General features: G+C 46.6%; 2 protein-coding genes across 9 annotated transcripts; both read right to left on the bottom strand.

The window, feature by feature from the left end:
- Positions 1-6,359: 6,359 nt before the first annotated feature.
- On the bottom strand, positions 6,360-10,654 carry Ciart (circadian associated repressor of transcription). 4 transcript variants are annotated; one of them, XM_075978120.1, is made up of 6 exons: positions 9,885-10,654; positions 8,786-9,215; positions 8,580-8,655; positions 8,210-8,288; positions 7,989-8,100; positions 6,360-7,017 (listed from the first exon to the last, which is right to left on the bottom strand). In XM_075978120.1, the coding sequence occupies exons 1-6, from the start codon at positions 9,947-9,949 to the stop codon at positions 6,508-6,510; spliced, it is 1,272 nt and encodes a 423-aa protein (XP_075834235.1). In that variant the 5' UTR covers positions 9,950-10,654; the 3' UTR covers positions 6,360-6,507. The 4 variants fall into 4 exon arrangements, with proteins under 4 accessions (XP_075834235.1, XP_075834236.1, XP_075834237.1 ...); XM_075978121.1 differs by lacking the exon at positions 9,885-10,654 and adding an exon at positions 9,722-9,844 and having other exon boundaries at positions 8,786-9,193; XM_075978122.1 differs by lacking the exon at positions 9,885-10,654 and adding an exon at positions 9,722-9,843.
- Positions 10,655-10,738: 84 nt separating this feature from the next.
- Positions 10,739-19,727, bottom strand: C7H1orf54 (chromosome 7 C1orf54 homolog). Of its 5 annotated transcripts, none has more exons than XM_075978128.1 (7): positions 19,648-19,727; positions 19,459-19,523; positions 17,672-17,758; positions 16,375-16,433; positions 15,687-15,815; positions 12,516-12,617; positions 10,739-11,656 (listed from the first exon to the last, which is right to left on the bottom strand). In XM_075978128.1, exons 2-6 carry the CDS (start codon positions 19,502-19,504, stop codon positions 12,519-12,521), a joined length of 420 nt encoding a protein of 139 aa, XP_075834243.1. In that variant the 5' UTR covers positions 19,505-19,523; positions 19,648-19,727; the 3' UTR covers positions 10,739-11,656; positions 12,516-12,518. The 5 variants fall into 5 exon arrangements, with proteins under 5 accessions (XP_075834243.1, XP_075834240.1, XP_075834239.1 ...); XM_075978125.1 differs by having other exon boundaries at positions 10,739-11,170; positions 19,384-19,523; positions 19,648-19,725; XM_075978124.1 differs by having other exon boundaries at positions 19,384-19,523; positions 19,648-19,723.

Here is a 19,727-nt window from a genome sequence, read left to right as displayed (position 1 = left end):
CCGTAGCTCTAATCCCGCTAAACCTTTACTAGATCTGAGAGGTTTCGTTTCCTGGATGGGAAAGGGGATGCGTCCTCAGAATGTTTTCTATTTTAAAAGGACAGATCTGCTCTCCCGGTGAAGAACAGATTCACACCCTTCATCTGCCTAAAAGTTAAGACAGAGAAATTACGTACCGTGAGCTTCCAATTTCATCACCTACGTAAGCCACTTCACTAAATCAAGTGAAATCACGAAAGAAAGAAATGGGAAACGCCTGGAAGATTTAAAATCAAACTGTTTTGTTTGTTTGTTTTTTGTTTGCTTGTTTGTTTTTAAATGCCAATGTTGTCATTTGTTGCCTAATAAGACTTGGTAGAAATATCTCATTTCTTTCACACTGTCTTGACAACCTTGTGTGTATGCTCTCCCCACATATCCAGGTACGCTTATTTACATGAGTTCAGAAGTAATGAGTGCAGAAAGACTTCCCCGCAACACACACAGATGCATTCTCACCAGTGATTTGTTTAAAAGATTTGTTTTTATTTTATGTGTATATATGTGTACCTGAGTGTATGTACATGCACCGTGTGCCTTAGGAATCTGAAAGATAGGAGCGGTGTTGGATCTCTGGAGCTGGAGTTGTGAGCTGCCATGCGGATGTTGGGAACTGAATTCAGGTCCGCTGCAGGAGAAATAAATTCTCTTAACCCCTGGGCCGTCTATTCAGAGAGTCATCAGTTAGCAGATGCTCGCACCAATCTTCAGCCCAGTCCAGGGTACCAAAGTGAAGCTAGACTGGGATACTCTTGAGCTGGTCCACAAACTTCTACTGAAATATCTAGCCTCTGCCAGGCACTGTTGCTGCTATTCCAGTGTCTCTTGCACTACTGAAAGACAGTAAGTAGACACAAATTTAGACTGGGTAGCATATAATAAGGGCAAAATTAATTATATGGACAGCCACATAATACTGTGGACAGAGTTTTAGTTTCTGAGAGCCATCAGAACAAGTTACTCAACTAGGTGTCTGCACTTTTTAAAAAAATATGTATTTATTTATTTATTATGTATACAATATTCTGTCTGTGTGTATGCCTACAAGCCAGAGAAGGGCATCAGACCCCATTACAGATGGTTGTGAGCCACCATGTGGTTGCTGGAAATTGAACTCAGGACCTTTGGAAGAGCAGGCAATGCTCTTAACCTCTGAGCCATCTCTCCAGCCCTGCACTTTTTTGTATTAATAAAAATATTGGAATATTATCCTGTTTATTTGCTGATTGTGTATGACTAGTTTGGGCTACCGTGGTAGAGCTGGATAGACGAAATGGGGATATGTGACCTACAAATATTTACAATCTGGATCTGTGAGACACGAACTCTCAACCTGGTTCCTTATTTGTAAAACTCACAAAACTTGTCATGTGAATCAAATGGGATAAGATACAAAGGTACTTTGTGTTTTTTTGTTTTAAGGTTTATTTTATTATTACATGTGTACAAGTGTTTTGCCTACATGTATGTCTGTGTACTGCGTATGTGTCTGGTGCTCATGGAGGTCAGAGCAGGGCATTGCATCCCTTGGGTGTGAGTTACCATGTATGTGCAGGGAATTGAACCTGGGTTTTCTGCAAGAGCAGCAAGTGCTCTTAACTGCTGAGCCAACTTTCCCATCCCTTTGTTAATTTTTTCTTTTCTATTGGATTAAAAAAATTTTTAATGTGTATGGGTGTTTTGTCTGCATATATGCCTGGTGTCTAGGGAGGCCAGAAGAAGGCCTCAGATTCCCTGGACCTGGATTTACAGATATTATGAGCCACCGTATGGGTGCTGGGAATCTAACCTGGGTCCTCGGGAAGCACCGTCGGTACTGTTAACCTCTGAGCCTTCTGCCCAACCTTAGTGCTCCCGAGTTTTAAGCCTAGTTATCTAGAAAAGTGTTGATGACGTTAATCTTGTGTGCTCAGCCTCAAACACGGGCTTGAGTCACAGCACATGGAGGTCAGAGAACAACTTGCCAAAATCGTTCTCTCCTTCCACCAGGTGGGTCCCATGGCTTGAACTCAGGTCATCAGGCTTGGTGGTAACAGGGGCCTTTACTCACTGAGCTGTCTGACCAGGCCTTCTGTTTTAAAGACTGGTGTGCGGCCGGGCGGTGGTGGCGCACGCCTTTAATCCCAGCACTCGGGAGGCAGAGGCAGGCGGATCTCTGTGAGTTCGAGACCAGCCTGGTCTACAGAGCTAGTGCCAGGACAGGCTCCAAAGCCACAGAGAAACCCTGTCTCGAAAAACCAAAAAAAAAAAAAATAAAAATAAAAAAAAAAAAAATAAAGACTGGTGTGCGTGTGCTTGCATGCGCGTGTGTGAATGAACGTGCAGATGTATGTACAGGCGCATGTTCCTGTGCGTGTGATTCCAGAGGAGGCCCTTAGATTCCTCAGAGCTGTAGAGGTATTTGTGAGATGGCTGTGCTGGCTTATCATCTGGTTTCTGGGATGCCAATGGTTAGGTACCACTGCTCTTGGCAGCCTAGCCATCTCTCCAGGGTTCCACACTTGTTTTTAAAACAATCTAAGCTGGTCTGGGAGAAGTTGTGGACCTGAGGATGACCTTCAACTTTTGATCTTCCCGAGAGCTGAGCTCACATTGCCACCATACCCAGTTTTATGGGGTGCTAGGGAGTGTACCCATGGCTTTGTGCATACTTAGTAAGCACTTTATAGAGCTACCTCCCCAGCCATAAAGTGCTAAAATTTTAATCAAGTCTTTTGTTTGTTTTTTTCAAGACAGGGTTTCTCTATGTAGCCCTGGCTGTCCTAAAACTTATAATGTAGACCAGGCTGGCCTCAGATTCAGAGATATGCTGCCTGTGCCTCTAGCTCCTGAGTGCTGGGATTAAAGGCCTGTGCCACTGCCACTACCACCACACAGCTACAAATTTTCAGTTAATTAATAAATTTTAGATTTACTTTGTGTTTTGCCTGCACGTATGTTCTTCGTAGGTATGCCTTGTGCCAAAGGAGATCAGATGAGAGCATCAGATGCACTGCGACTGGAATTACAAAGGGTTGTGAGCCACCATGTGGGTGCTGGAAACTAAACACTGGTCTTCTGCAAGAGTGCTCTTAATTGCTGAGCCATTGCTCTGGCCCTCAATAGTTCAAAAAGAACAACAAAATATTCCTGTAATGTGTACATATGTGCCTACGTGGGTGGGTATGTGCTTATTCAGAGACCAGTGAACAACTTGTGGGAGTTGGTTCTCTCCTACCGTGTGGAATCCAAGTATCAAATTCAGTAAGGCTTGCGTACAAGGGTCTTCTTTTTAGTTTGTTTGTTTTTTATGTATACAGTGTTCTGTCTGCATCCAGAAGAGGGCACCAGATCCCATTATAGACAGTTGTGAACCACCATGTAGTTGCTGAAAATTAAACTCAGGACCTCTAGAAGAACAGTCAATGCCCTTAACCTCTGAGCCATCTCTCCAGCTCCTGCCTACAAGGGTCTTTAGATAAAGGCCATGAGCCATGTTACCGGTCCCTTCAGTAATTTTTGTATAAACAGTATATGAATAAAACTCCCCAGCAAAAACACATACCTTCAGTGTGCCTTCTTAGGACAAACATTAGAGCAGGAAATGAAGATTTAGCATTTGTGTGATTTGAGGAAACAATAAAAGTAATAAAAACCACAAAGTTAACATGTCTGGCTGTACGTAGAGAAGAGCCAAGACTGTCACCACAGAGAACACCCACACTCTGGGGTAGGTGGCACTGGAGCCGTTAAGAAACCCGGAAAGAGTGCCAGGTGGGTAAGAGGAGAGTGGGACTGTGTCTAAGATGGGAGGAGGAAGGGCTCAGAGCAGCTCTGTGTCAGGTGGCTGAGTGTGCAGCGTGCAGCCTTTGCCAAGGCGCCTGGGTTTCACTGCTGATCAGGGGAAGGTGAACGTAAAACCCCGGAGAGCTCATTTTGTGGGCTCCTTAGTTACTTTGGAAAGTGCAGCAAAATGAAAGTAGTGTAAACCGGACTGCTGGCAGTTAACTGCTGTGGTGAGGAGGAATTATGGAGTGTACTGGGGGGGGGGGGGGTTCTGTGGTAGAGCACTTGCCTAGAGTGCACAGGGTCCAAAGTTCAGTCCCAAATGCTGACTGGAAGTGGGTCTGGGGAAGGACTGGAGAGCAAAAAAGAGGAAGAGGATGGGTAGGCTCAAGCAGGCTTTTCAGTAAGGCTAAGGACCCATGACACCAGGAAGTAATTATTATGAATAGCAAATATAAATTACAAAAGTTTCACAAACAAAAGAAAATCCAAGGGGCTGGAAAGAGAGACGGCTCCGCAGTAAGAACACTTGCTGTTCTTGCAGAGAACCTGCGATCAGTCCTCAGCAACTACATGGTGACCCACAAACATCCAATTCCAGTTCTAGGGGATCCAATGCCTTCTTCTGACCTTCTTGGGCACCAGGCATGCACATGTATACATCATACATGCAGGCAAATAATCATACACATTAAATAAAAATAAATCTTAAAAAAATCAAACAAGGAGCCAGAATGCTGGCTCAACATTGAGAACATTGACTGCTCTTCCAGAGGACCCGAGTTCAATTCCAACACCCTCTTGACAGCTCAAAACTGTCTGTGGCTCTAGTTCTGGGGATCCAACACCCTCACACAAATATACATGCAGGAAAAACACCAATGCACATAAAATAAAAATAAGTAAATTTAAAATAAATAAAATGAGTCAGGCATGGTGGCTCATGCCTCCTTTAACCCCAGCACTCAGGAGGCAGAGGGAGAGGCAGGCCTGGTCTATGTAGCAAGTTTTAGGCCAATCAGGGCTACATAGTGAGACCCTGTCTCAAAATATATATATATATATATATATATAAAGCTAGGCAGTGGTGGCACACACCTTTAATCCCAGCACTCAGGAGGCAGAGGCAGGCGGATCTCTGTGAGTTCGAGGCCAGCCTGCTCTACAAGAGCTAGTTCTAGGACAGGCTCCAAAGCCACAGAGAAACCCTGTCTCAAAAAACATATATATTTCTAATATATATAATATTTTAATATATAATATAAACATACATATATAATTTCTCCATCAAAGTCACAAATGGAGCTAAGAGTGATATTTCACATCTCTAATTCCTGGGACACCAGGATAACTTTGATTTCTAGGCCAAACTGAGCTACACAAATAAGGTTTTGCTTAGAAGGAGGTCATATTTTCTGAAATAAAGGGAGGCGATTTATTTACCAGCAATGGGAAAAGCTGTGTGACTAGTGAGAAGCATGCTGAACAGCTGAGAAGCAGTGACTAAGATGACAGAATTATCCGATGCACTGGAAAGGCCGAGGATGAGAGAGGAAATGGTTTTGGTAGAAACTGGGACAAATCAGAACGAAAGAAAGACACGAGAAGGCTACCGCACCATCCATACATGGGCTTCACTCAGCAACACTGGGTAGCTTTCCTCGGCCTAGCATGCCTTTGGCAGATACAACTGTTTGAGTCTGCTATGTATGACCCAGTCTGAGTCCCCCTATCCTGACCTCAACAATTCTAGGGCACTATGCCCTCTTCAAAATCCTGGTGGGTGGGGGGGCTGGAGAGATGGCTCAGTGGTTAAGAGCACTGACTGCTCCTCCAGAGGTTCAATTCCCAGCACCCACATGGCAGCTCACAGCTGTCTGTAGCTCCAATACAAGAGAATCTGACATCATTATACCAATGTGCGTAAAATAAAGTTGTTGTTTTTTTTTTAAAAAAATCCTGGGGCTGGAGAGATGGCTCAGTGGTTAAGAGCATTGTGTGCTCTTCCAAAGGACCGGAGTTCGATTCCCAGCAACCACATGGTGGCTCACAACCATCTGTAATGAGGGCTGGTGTCCTCTTCTGGCCTACAGACATATATGCAAACAGAATAGTGTGTCCATAATAAATAAATAAATATTAAAAAAAATCCTAGTGGCTGTTTTGCAGGCAGCAGAAGGTTATATACATGCATTTACCCCCAAGCATCAACAGTTCCCATCAAAGCAGAGCTGCCCCAAAGCAGAAGAACCTGCTTGTCTAGCCAGCTGTAAGGTTCCACAGGGAGAGACAAAGAGAAAGGTACTAGCTCCTGAGTGTGAACAGAAAAAAGTAACAACAAACCCACCTCAACTCTGAACCTCTAAGTGTGCCAAGGGTGTTCCCGAGGGAAGCAGCAGCCACAGTGTCCCTCACAGGTTTGGTATTATCCCACCCAGACTCTACCTTTGGAGCCTGTATTCACAAACACTTCTATCTGCTTTTCAGAAGCCCAGTGGGTGAGATTTAAGGTATTCAAGGTTGAAAGTTTTCAATTTACCACAGTCAGCAAAGTGTTTAGGTAAAAAAATGTCTTTAATCAGAAAGGATTTATTTTTTCCTCACCACAAATACATTAAAAGTAAAAAAAAAAAAGAAATACACATAAACATAATATTTACACAAACGGGAACTCAGAGGACGTTGTAAAGCCTGAGCCAGGGGCTAAGGACCAGGGCCACCGGCAGGATGGCTGGTCGGCTGTGGCTCCAGGTGTCCTGCAGCCGTCTCTCTGACTGTGGCAGGGAGAGCAGGGGCACAGAGGGTGCAGCTCCGGTCTGAAGGCAGCGTTACTGGCAAACTGTGGCAACAAGGCCCCTCTCCAGATGGTTTCTTCAGATCACCAGGGCTGACAGGAGACAGTGCAGCTGGTGGGATCGGAGTGCCGGGGGCAGAGTGGGTGAAGGGTGTTCCTGTCTTCTGGAGCACAAGGATGACGCCAATGCTGGCTGCAGTGCCTTGGGAACTGTGGCTGGAGGTGGAGCCTTGGGGACTGAGGGGAGGGCTACAAATGGGAGGGCTGTGACTCCAGGTGAGGTTCATAGCTGGCCACTCTGCCAGATGCCAAGGCTGCTTTGGTTTCAACACTACATGTCCTAGCTGTGCTTGGCCCAGCTTCTCCATGAGAGGTGCAGGAGAGGAGGCGGCTGAGTCACTGTGGGGGCTTGGAAAGTCCTGGAGAGTAGGGACAGAAGAGAAACAACCAATGGTTAAGAAGGCTTACAGATTAGCTCCACTTAGCCTGGACCTTTGCTGTCCGTGAGAACGCATTGTGCAGTGCAAACACACATTGTTTTGTGCAACAGATGTGTTCTTGCCAGGTGATGATTAAGTAAAAATTTTAGCAATCACGTAATGCTTCCATTTCTCCAACCAACAGCTGATAGGCGACTGTGTAACACGAGAAACAGACAAGCTAAAACAATCCTACAGTTCTCACTATCTACACAGTGATTCCTGTTTAGTTTCTTTAAAGTCTTTTTTTTCCCCCTGTGGTGTTAAGAGAATCAAACCCAGGCCTGTTATGGCTGGAGAACACTCTAATAAATCACACCCCAGCCAGAGAAGAGTAAGTGAATTAACGTCCTGATTTCTGAGTTGAAGATCCTCATTTTCCATGTTTTAGTTCTCCATGAGGCATATCCTGTTACTTTTCAGTCAATTATTTTCACATCATTAAAAATTATAGTTGACTTAGTTGAACATGTTGGCAATTGCTTTTAATCCAAGCACTCGGGAGGCAAAGGCAAGTGGATTTCTGTGAGTTCCAGGACAGCCAGAGCTACACAGAGAAGTTTGACCTAGGATATTTTGACAGGAGTCAAAAGGTGGAGAGGGTAAGGGTTTGGAGGGCCGCAGGAAGGATTTGTAGAGGAAAACTGAGGCGTCTTCCTGTGAGAGTCATCTGTGTCTTCAGAAAGCAGATAAGCTGCAACCGGAGATCCCAGCAAAACAGAAACAACATCTAAGCTAAATATAAAAAGTACAGGAATGCACAAAGTTGGGCATTCCTTTCCCTGAAAAAACCAAAAAAATACCACCACCAACAAAAACCTTACGGGAAATGGGAAGAGGAACACATTTCTTCATACACAGTCCAGTTCTTGAATTTTCTCCCATCTCTTCCTTAGTTTTGAGGTTCTTACCTTGTTTATCTGATGCCTGCTCCCTCCTAACGATGACTTCTGGACAGCTATATGAGGAAACCAAGTCTTTAACATCCCTTCCACTTGCAGCAACGTTCCTAGGTAACGTTCTCTGTGGAAAAGGTAAAAGTCACTAAGTATGAAAAAAGAGACATGGAGAATTGTACAGGCCTCCCCCAATGAGATACTGAGGAGAGGAAGAGAGACACAGGGAGACTTACCCCATCTGAGGCTTCCGTAAAACACCCACTATCCGCTGGATCCGGTCCATGGCCACACTCTGCTGGAAGCTACTCAATCCTAAGGTGAAGGAGAAGGTGGTCAGAGGGGTGGAATGTAGCTCGGTGGCAGAGGGCTTGTCTAGTGCACACAGGGCACTAGGTTCATGCCCCAGCAGGAGAGAAAGCAGAGGTGAGGATTGAGGTAGGTGTAAAGACAGAGAAAGATGGGGGTTAAAATCGATTCACCCAAAGAAATCAAGTTGCAGATGCAAACAGGGAATAGCCCAGATCCCAAAGAAGAAGATTTATTTCACACAGAGAAGGGCATACTATCCCCCGAGCCCAGAAACATAATCAATCAGCTTATTACCTCTGTCGAAGCGGCCCATTTTCAGTCCGTTCAGTAGATCTGTGAGGGGCCGTATGAACCCTTGGAGTTCTTTACACTGTAGGAAAACAGCAAAAAGACAGCAGGGATTTTTCTGCTGTCACGTATCTGGCAGCCAGTACCATCCCCTCAGGGTCCTTACCAATTAGGTGCTTGACGCTGCACTACTGTCTCCTGCTTTCTCTTACCTTTTGAGCAAACAGCAGGTCTCCCTCTGTGATACATCCCTGGGTGTGTAGACTGGTCTCCAGTTCCCCGTCTCTTGATCTTTTGACCCTAGATCCTCGCTGTTCCAGATGAGATGCTGTATGCTGGTTACCAGAAACCCTGGGTCGATGTCTGCAGCGGATAGGACCCGGACTGGGCTGGGCACCTCCCCTTTGCCCAACAGCTTCTGGCCTGAGCCCATGGGCGCTCTTGCCTTCCCTCTCATTATCAGAGGAGAAGCTAAAGTCACTGTTCACAGGGGATGTGGAAAATGACGAGGAGAGTGAGGAGGAGGAACAAGAAGAAACGCTAGATGGAGATTCCATAGGTCCAGGAGCAGAGGCTGAAGAGCGAGCGGCTCCTGTAGTACCAGAGCTCAGAGCCTGCAACTGAAAAGCAAAGAGAGAGACTCTGAAATCAGAGTCAAAAGGATTAGGAAAGGGCCTGGGAGACTGGGGCGTTCTCAACAGAAACCAGAAAAAAAAAAAAAAAACAAAAAAAACTTGCTTTTCCACCCCCATTCAAAATCCAGACCACCGGCCCACGGCTCTTGACCCCACACAGCCTTTCTTCCTTTGGGTTCAGAGTGAATACCTGACTTTACACCTTGCCCTCCGTCTGCTGTTCTGGGCTGTTCCCTTCCAGACCTCATAGTGAGCTTATCGACCTAAAAAGCCACCCGCTAGTGGCTCGTCTGCGCACCAAAACCCACCTAAGGTCCCTATGGGGACCGTCCCCATGGACACCCGTCTCTGTAGCTTTCGCATCCCTCACCGTCAGGTGCCCTGCGGCCGGTCAGCCTATGGTCGCACCTTTCAGGTGATGCAATTGCTCCCAAAACCGAGATCTGCGGTCTCACAAGCCCATTCCCTCCGTCCGGGTCAGTCTTCCGGAGCGCTGCGCTCTGGTCCGCTCACCTGGGTCAGCCGGCTCAGCCCCGCTCGGGCTCAGTACCCCGCTCCTTCTTCCACCGTCTGCGCCGGTCTAGCCGACCCACCTCCGCCTCACTCTGTGGGTCCCGCCCCTTCCCCCTCCCAGACACGTGCGGCTCTGCACGTGCCTCCCCCTGCGTACACAGACCTCGTGCTCCCATTGGACAGCTTGCCGGCAACATGTGACTCTAGATACAGACACTCACAGCCCATTTGCTACCGCACGCGGGGGCTCGGCCAATAGAGAAGCAGCCAAGTGGTGATTGGCTGGAAGGGAAGCAGTCGATGCTCCACCCGTACATGCGGCTCCTCCGGTGATAAAAAGGAGGATGGAAAAAAGTGAAAATGAAGCAAGGGGCGGAAAAGGGTGGAGCTCATAGCCTTAAATAGGACGGTGCTGCGCGGGAGACTGCGCGGCTGGAGTGTGCAGAGCGAGACCATGCTACGGAGGCGGTGCCTCGGGACGTGGGCCCCTCCGAGCGCCTCCGCGCACGGGCGCAGCACGTGGGAGCCCTCAGCAACTCGTGTCCGCAACGTGTGTGACAACGGACGTGTGACGCCGGGCATCCGTTCCCGTGTCGGCGGCTCGCCCTCGTGACTCCCCACTCTTTCATCCTCCCCTCCTCGGCTGATAGTTGGGTGCCTCCTGCCCTGCTGGGCGAGGAGGGTGGGGACTGCAGCCGGAACAGCGCGTTCTCTCCCGGGGCTCCCGCCGAGCGGCTTCTCCAGCCGGTTCTTACATAACCCTCCACGCACGTTACCATCTCAGATGCCAGCCCGCCAAGACTCTGGGGTCAAAGCCGAACTCGTCCCTGACTTTTCTGCCCCGGGCCCTTGGGACCCTTCAACTCAATTCTCTGATTCTCAGCACAGGGAACAGAGTAGAGTAGTAGGTCCTTGATCCTCAAGGTTATGGTTTTATTTGGCGCCAGCTTATTTGTTCCCTTGAGAAGACTGGAAAGACGTTGAGGAAGGAAAAGAGCAAGTCCAGAGTCACCCATAGACGCTAACAGCCGTTTTATCAAGTCAGAGTTAAAGCAAACAATGAAGAAGAATAAGACCCTGTAATTTGAAGACAACAGAGGGATCGCAAGGGGGCACTCTAGTTCTGACTAGGGTCGGGAGGACAGAGACTCTAATTTTTTTAAATGCATATTCTTACTAAAAGAAAAAATCGAACAGGAATAAAGTCGGGGTTTGGAGAGTGCATGATTATTTTAAATATATTTGAATACTCTCTACTTATATTTAGCAATGTGGTTATTTTAGAAAAAGGAAAAGAGTTTCTAAATTAAACCTCAGCACTGTTTCCCCAAAGTTTCAAGACAATGTCATATAAAATATAATTAAGCTGGGTGTGATGTCTTATTCCTGCTGTAATCCTAGAGGTTGGATGTAGGAGATGGGTTCAAGACCAGCCTGAGCCACGGGAGACTGTTAGAAAAAAGAAAGATTAGAAGAAGAAAAAAATTAGAATTACAGGCTCAGAATAAACCTGTTATCTGTGAGTATTCTCTTTTCTACCCCAAACTAGGTTTATTTATGGGGTATGATTCCTTCTAATTAACTGATATCTAATTCAAGGGTTTTTTGTTTGTTGTTTTGGTTTGTGTCCCCCCCCCCCCCCCCACACACACACAGGGTTTCTCTATGTAGTCCTGGCTACCCTGGAGGAACTCTCTTTGCAGACCAGGCTGGCTTCGAACTCAAGAGATGTGCCTGCCTCTGCCTCCTGAATTCTAGGCATGCACCACTACACTCGTTTCTAATTCTCTTTCTATTCTGCCCTTCATGCTCCCCCAATTTTTGCTGTAATTGTTGACTTTAGAACCATCATTAAGAAGTAGACAAAACTATTTTATTTTTCAACCAGCTTCTTGCCAAACTCTAGTCCGAAGAGTCATAGCAGCCTTCTCTCACCTGGAGGGAAGGGAATAAAAACAGAATCAGGTGGCTGACTTGATGTTTAAGAGGACACACTTGGTTTTGTTTTGTTTTTCAAGACAGGATTTTTCTGTATAGTCTTGGCTGTCCTGGAACTCGCTCTGTAAACCAGGCTGGCTTTGGATTCTCAGAGATCTGCCCACCTCTGCCTCTCGAGTGCTGGGTTTAAAAGCCTGTGCCACCACTGCCCATTATTGACAACTGGCTGACTAAGTTCAGTTCCCAACACAAATGCCCGGCAGTTCCCAAGCCCCAGCAAACTCCCATTCCTGGAACTCTGGGGGCTCCGGCCTCCTAAGCTCCACACTCTCTATACATACACAGGAAAGCAGTAGATCCAAGAAACCAGAACAGGAGGCCAAGGGAGTCTCCCCTTGCTCCCATTGCTATGCAGACCCCACAGATTTCATGTTCTAAGATGGATTCTCCATTCGTTGTTGAGAAAGATGTGTCCCTTTCATGCCTCCTTCCTCCTGCTGAACTTTGCCTCTTGGCTCTACAGGGTTGTAGGACGCACCCATTTTGACCTCTGGCACCTGCCATAACTTCAAACCTGGGCAGACTCAGCCCTGATTTTCCCAGGCTTGTTGAGAGCTTGGAAAAAGGCTTCTCCATTCAGCCTGCCTCTCTTCTAGGAAGTCTTGAAAGTCCTCCCAGACCAGAATAAACGAATGGCATCACAAGTCTTTGTTTCAACTCATTCCAAATTTTAAGATTAGATAATTAGATATTTTCTAAATGGGATCCTGGTTCTTTCCTTAAGTATAGGAGAACTGAGCAGGTTGGTAAGAATTGTTTCATAGTACCCCACCAAAGCCTGTGGCTGCCCTCTTACCTTCTACATAAAGTGCAGCCCCCCTTGAAGGAGGGTCCATAAGAGAAGACAGGACACAGAACTCTGCAGACTGGACACGGCATCATTCTGATCTGTAATCTGCTAAAACATCCCCCCCCACACACACACAAGAGGTCATTGTCACTCTTCCTAACAATTCCCATTCCCCCTCCAGGAAGATAGCCACCTCCTTACACTAACCCCCTTTTCCCTTACCTCTGATCTCAAAGGAGATTCAGCCCTCCTCCCCATCGCTGTAAAGAATTCTTCCTACTTAGGAGGCCATGACTCTCAATGACATTCGGTGTTTTATCTTTTGTGTGCATGACTTTGTGCTAGACACTGTGGTAGGCGCTTTGGGGGTTATAAACAAGACATTATTACGTTCGTGCATGTACGAGGGGCTTACCACCTACAGAGAACCTACTGTGCATTTAAAACCTTTGGGAGATTTAGTGTCAGGCTTTGCTCGTCAGACCTGCAGGTTCCTCTCATTTGTATTCAACTGCTTGTAGGCTGGTTTTCAGTCCTGTTGCGTTGCCCTTAATAGCCATTGGTGTTTTGTTTTGTTTTTAATTTCGTATTTTTTAGATGGGTCTGTATTTTCTACATTTCCTCATAATGTTCATCATCACAATACCCCCATAGGGATGAAAACCAGAGTTTTACAAACGCTGTACCAGAGCGCTACCGCTGAGCTACCCCCAATCTCTTCTCTCCCTGCTCTCCTCCTTCTTTTATTGTTCTGTTTTTTCAGACAGGGCCTCTCTACATCGCTCTAGTTTTACTAGTACTCACTGTGTAGGACAGGCTAGACTCGAACTCAGAGAGATCTTCCTGCCTCTGCCTCCTGAATGCTGAGATTAAAAGCATGTACATGAGCCTTCCTTAGTTTGAGGTAGGTTTTGGGCTCTTGGTAGCTTTTGACTGATTATATCAAGTTTTCTCTTCTAGTCCCTATAATGCAAAAAAAAAAAAGTTGGCTGTCTGCCTGCCTCTTCCTTTTCCTTGATTGATTTCTCTTCCTCCACTGACTGAGTCACTGGCCTTCCTACTTTCACAACTGTAACTTTGCCCTTAGGTCTCTACTCCTGATCTACTTTGCTGCCTTCAGAACACCCACACAGGCTGTCAAAATTATCACTTCCAACCTAAGCCACACTGGCCTCCAAGAGTTCCCATCTTGGTCAACCATTTCCCAAACATGTTTATTAGATCCTATTTCTATTTCATATGTACATGTGTGTTTTGGTGTGTGTATGTGTGCATATGTGGAGAGGTCAGAGGACAACGTGAAGGTTCATTCTTTCATTCCATCACATGGGTCCTGGGGATCGAATTCAGATCATCCTGTGGCAGACATCTGTACCATCTGAGCCATTTCTCTGGTCCTCCCAAACATCGTTAAAGTCTGCAAGTTATTTTAACTCCCCTCCCTTTTTTCTTTTATAAGATTACTACTGAAGAGAAGCATTTTCTTCTAACTTTATTCTTCTGCTCTCAATTTACATGCCATTCCTCTAGTCCAGCCCTTTATCGGGTGTTTCTTGGACAGCATCAACTTTTCCACTATGCATCTTGCATTTAGTCAGATGAAGAGTTTTCCTAACTTTTGATTCCATTGTCTTCACCCCACTTGGAGGGTTTACCCCTTTGTGTATCAACCCAAAGTCCAGCCTGATACTTCAGACCATCTATTTATCCCTAACTTTAAGCATATTTACATTTATTTATTTAGGTAGGAGGGCATGGGATGTTACATGTGTGGAGGTCAAAGGACAACTCTTGGAATCTCTCCTATCCTACCAAGCAGGTCTCAGGGAGCAAACTTGACCCAGGTCCTCATGGTTCTTAGCAAGTGCCTTTATTTAATGAGCCATTGCACTGCCAAAAACAGTCTTCTAACCTGGGCAGTGGAGGCACATGCCTTTAATCCCAGCACTCCGGAGGCAGAGGCAGGTGAATCCCTGTGAGTTTGAGGCCAGCCTGGTCTATAAGAGCTAGTTCCAGGACAGCTAGGACTGTCACACAGGGAAACCCTGTCTCAAAAAAAAAAAAGTTTTCTAAGACAAGACAAAGTCTATTATTTATCTCTCTCTGCCCTGGAACTTGCTCTGCAGACCAAACTGACCTGGAACTCACAGAGATCCCCCTGCCTCTGGCTCTGAATGCTGGAGTTAAAAGCATGTGTCACCACGCCTGACCATTTTCCCCCAATAGAGTCTTGCTATGTCACTCAGGCTGGTCTTGCTTCCATCCAGTATCCCCCCACAAATGGCCTGTTTAGAGTTTTTCTCCGCATCACCCTGTCCTGCAAGGAAGACTCCTGTCCCCAACCCCACATGGCAAAAACTTAATTCTTGAATTTCCTTTGCAGCCCAACCCTTGTGCATATGTTTTGATTCATACTGTCCTGCTCTGTAAACTTTCCTTCTGTCATACCCTCATCACCAAGCCCAGCTATTCGCTCTGCTTCTCTTCCCTCTACAGCTTTCTCTCTCCTAATAACTAGTCTTCCTTTTTTTTTTCTTCCTTTCAGAACACCTAACAAGCAAAAGCTATCTTAGTCTTAAGTTGTATCTAAAACAAAATCTGGGCCGGCTTAGCAGGTAAAAGCATGTGCCACTCAATCCTGACACACTGACTCCCCAAAGTCCTCCGGCCTCCGCACGCACGTGTGGTGTGGCCCAAGTGTGATACCGGTTCTGCTGGTTAGTTGACACAACAGAGTCGCCTGGGAAGATGGAACCGCATCTGAGGAGTTGACCCCATCAGATTGGATTGTGGGGATGTCTTTGGGGGACTTTTCCTGATTAATGATTGATACGGAAAGGGCCAGCCCACTGTGGGCCAATGGTATAAAAGAGCAAGCTGAGAGAGTCATGGAAGCAAGCCAGTAAGCAGTGTGCCTCCCAAGTCTGTGCTGCAGCTCCTGGCTTGAGTTCCTGTCCTGGGTGTGTGACCTGGGCGTTGTAATAACCTTTTCCTCCCCAAGTCAGTGTTTCAGCACAGCGCAGGGAAACCAAATTGGAATACCTACGTGGAAGTATTAACCATTGGTTCTCTCCTCCACCAGAACCCACCCTCTGTTTATTCAAGGTCTCAGGCCTGGGATCTGTCAGGGTGAGAGTCAGCCACACTGCCCTCCTCCTTAATCCCCATTTGACTCACTGGCTCTGTAGTCACTGGCTTCGACGTCACTGGTCTCGTTGTCACAGGATTCTGAGGGTCCGCGAGTTCTGTGTGGAGACTAATAGTGGTCTCCACTGCCTCTGTGGTCGCCTCCTTCTCCAACCCGTTCTGACCTCGGTAGGGTTGGGAAACAGTCATCATCTCTTCCTTCCGTCTAACATCCCCCACAGACGTTCTCTTCCTTCCAGTAAGCCTCCTACCTCACCCCCAACCCCACATGACCAAAACTTAAGGTCAGGGATTGTCTGGGTCCAGTGCCAGCATAGATTATCTATGTATTCCATTCCACAAGTCCCTCGACTGCCCCTCTTTCACGTGTCCTTAAGCCACTGGGTTCTGGCTCCCTTCCAGTCACAGTTAAGTGGTTGTGTGAGACCCACTTCCTAGTTTCTATCTACCAGGTTTTCTTTTCTTACTTGTTTTCTGTTCTTGCTGAGACAGTCTTACTAAACAGTCCTGGCTGGCCTGGAACTTGCTACGTAGACCAGGCTGACCTTCCACCCATGGCAATTCTCCTGCCTCTGCCACCCAAGTGCTGGGATTATAGGAGTGGACAACCATACCCAGCCTTGATGTTCATTCTTGTCACCTAGCCACATTTCAGCTCTTCCCAGTTTCTGTTTGACTGTTATTTGTCCTGACCCTCTTAGACAGAGAAGTCACTCACCAACCTATCCTCCAACTCAAACACGGAGTAATCGACAGTGAAGTTTGGACTAAAGTCATCTGGAGAAGAGAAAAAAAGAAAAAAAAACAGAAATAAAAGGGGAAGAAACTGTTCAGAATACTCCACCTTTCCTAAGTTATAAGATGTGTAGGTACTGCCTACTTCTAGTTATTTTTAGTGTTAAAAATGTTTATGAGCCGGGCGGTGGTGGCACACGCCTTTAATCCCAGCACTCGGGAGGCAGAGGCAGGCAGATCTCTGTGAGTTCGAGGCCAGCCTTGTCTACAAGAGCTAGTTCCAGGATAGGATCCAAAGCTTCAGAGAAACCCTGTTTTGAAAAACCAAAAAAAAAAAAAAAAGTTTATGAATTGGAGCTGGCAAGATGGCTCAGCAGTTAAGAACACGAATTTCTCTTTCAGAGGGCCTGAGTCTAGTTTCCAGAATCCACCCTGAACAGCTGTCAATCTCTCCTAACTCCAGCTTCAGTGGGATTTCACATCATTGATCTCCATGGCAACTTCACTCATGTATAAGCACACACCCCTCCAATATACCAATTTTTTGTTTTGTTTTTTTGAGGCAGGGTTTCTCTGTTTAACAGCCTTAGCTGTCCTGAAAGTCACTTTGAGACCAGGCTGGCCTAGAACTCAAAGAGATCAGCCTGCCCCTGCTTCCCAAGTGCTGGGATTAAAGGTGCATCACCATGCCTGGCTAAATCTTTTTTTGTTTCTTTTGTTTGTCTGTTTGTTTGTTTGTTTTTTGTCTTTGCTTTTTGAGACAGGGTTTCTCTGTAGCTTTGGAGCCTATCCTGGAACTCACTCTGTAGACCAGGCTGGCCTCAAACTCACAGAGATCCACCTGTTTCTACTTCTCAAGTGCTGGGATTAAAGTCATGCCCTACCACTGCCCAGCTATAATAATTCTTTTTTTTTTTATATTTATTTATTATGTATACAATGTTCTGTCTGTGTGTATGTCTGCAGGCCAGAAGAGGGCACCAGATCTCATTACAGATGGTTGTGAGCCACCATGTGGTTGCTGGGAATTGAACTCAGGACCTTTGGAAGAGCAGACAATGCTCTTAACCTCTGAGCCATCTCTCCAGCCCCTATAATAATTCTTAATTTAAAAAAAATCATAAACTTGAGAAATATCAAGAATCTTGATAAGTTTTTCTTACAGCCAAAATTTTGTCTGATCCTCTTGTTCTGTTGCAACGTGAAGGGCAATCTTTGAATTAAGTATTCCCCAAATCTCTTCCGACCCCATCCTGAGCCAGAGCCTCTCATATACGCACCATAATTAGGGGTAATTGTGTAATAATAATATGCCACTTGATAGTATTCACTCTCGTCCAGCTCTTCTTCGTCCTCGTATTCCTGTCCTGCAGGGACAAGAGCTACAGGTCAAAAGCTTCTGGAGCTCCTTAGCAACAGCACACATGGAGTTGATCCCATCTCTCCCATTCTGCTTCCTTCTGCCGCCTCTCCAGAGGTCTCTTCTCCCTGCCTCTGTACCTCCAAACCCGCCCAGGTGGGGGAGGCCAGCAGTCTGCTTTCCGTGCAGAACTCCCAGGACAGAAAGCAGATCCCTTCACATGCACTAAGCCCCATAGGAGCTGTAAACCCTTTGTGAGTGGAAGACAGAGACCAGAAATTCAGAAAATCATATAGATCCCATATGCTCCCAAATTTCTTATACATCTCTCACAAAACCACTAACATCTCAGGCTTTTAGATTTGGGTTTACTTCCAACTTCACTGCTAACTAAGCAGATGTGTGAACAGTCCGTTCATTCCCCTCCCCCACATTTTTTTTTTTTGAGCCTACATACAGGGTTCCCTACATAGCCTTGGCTGTCCTGAAACTCACCGTATAGACCAGTTCAGCTTTGAAATCACAGAGATCTGCCTACTTTTGCCTCTGCTTCCTAAATGCTAGGACTAAAAGCGTGTACCACTACAGCAGGCCTCACATCCCTTTCCTTAAAATGAGTCAGCTGGACCAAATGACCCATCATAGCTCCTCTTCCCTTCCAAAACTAAAAATGGTGGTGTTGATAATTGAATCCCGAATTCTAGGCCTTCTGCTAAATACATCCCTCCAACCCCAAACTAAGGACAGGACACGGGAAAGGAAAACAATGAGACACACCTGGCAGACTGGAGAACAAAGAAGGGAAGGAGCCAAGCTCCTCCTGGGACCTGTCCCTAAAGACAGCCAGTTTTCTACTGTCCTATAGGCCAATCCATATTTATGTCTTTTTTTTTAAAGACAGAGTTCACTATGTATCCCCAACCAACCTAGAACTCAGAGATCCTCCTGTCTCCGCCTCTAGAGGGCTGAAATTAAAGAAGTGAGCTACCACACCCAACTTGGTTTTGTTTTTTGAAATAGGGGTTATTTATTTATTTGAGACAGGGTTTCTCCGTGTAACCCTGGCTGTTCTGGAACTTGTTTTGGAGAGAAGGCTGGCCCCAAACTCAGAGATTTGCCTGCCTCTGCCGCCCGAGTGCTGGGACTAAAGGCATGCACCACCAGGACTTGCTGGGTGGGAGGCGGGGTTATGCATGGGGCTAGTCTGGAACTCACTGTGTAGTCAAAGTTGCCCTTAAATTTCTGCCCCTTTTCCCAGAGCTGGGGCATGTGTCATGAAGCTTGGCTCCCATTCCTATGTCTTTGCTAATAGAAGTGGGGGGGTTTTGTTTTTTGTTTTCCTTCTACTTTGTAGGAAGGAGTTACTCTGGCCTCACTAGTTTCACCCCTGGCTTCCGAGCACCCACCTCCTTCCTGTCCGGCTCCTCACTCTTTTGTTCAGTTTAACAGAAATCTGAGCTCAGTCTTGCTGAAGGAACTCTCTTTGGGGCTCCATCCGCTACCAGCCTTCTCTTCTTTGACAGGACTTAACTTGGCTTTTCAGTTGATTTTTCTGGCTCCACTTTCCAGGTCTCTACTCCGCCCCCAACCCTGGAGAAAGCACCATCACCCCCTGCTGACATGCCCACTTACCTTGTCCTTCTAGCTCTTCTCTCATCCCGTTTATAAGAAAAGGACTGGCAGGCTCGGGCTCAGGAGTGGACTTACCCAGGATAAGTGGCACAGCAAGGGCGGCTAAGAAGAGGACATCCATTCTGGATTCTGCACTACCACTGTGAAAGTAAAGAGGAAATTGCTCTGTTTCCCACCACACTTACCCCGCCTCCCACCCCCCCCTGCTGTGAAGCTGGGAGGGAGCCGTGATTCTTCTCCCAGGGGACAGAAATCCCCGCCTACTTTCTCAGTAGATCTGTTACACTGCTGCTGGACTGAGGGGCAAGCCTCTTAGATGGATGGAAACTTGTTACTCCTGCAGA

The sequence above is a fragment of the Microtus pennsylvanicus genome, chromosome 7, assembly GCF_037038515.1.
Source record: "Microtus pennsylvanicus isolate mMicPen1 chromosome 7, mMicPen1.hap1, whole genome shotgun sequence".
Taxonomy (NCBI): domain Eukaryota; kingdom Metazoa; phylum Chordata; class Mammalia; order Rodentia; family Cricetidae; genus Microtus; species Microtus pennsylvanicus.
This window is presented reverse-complemented; position numbering and strand designations above follow the sequence as displayed.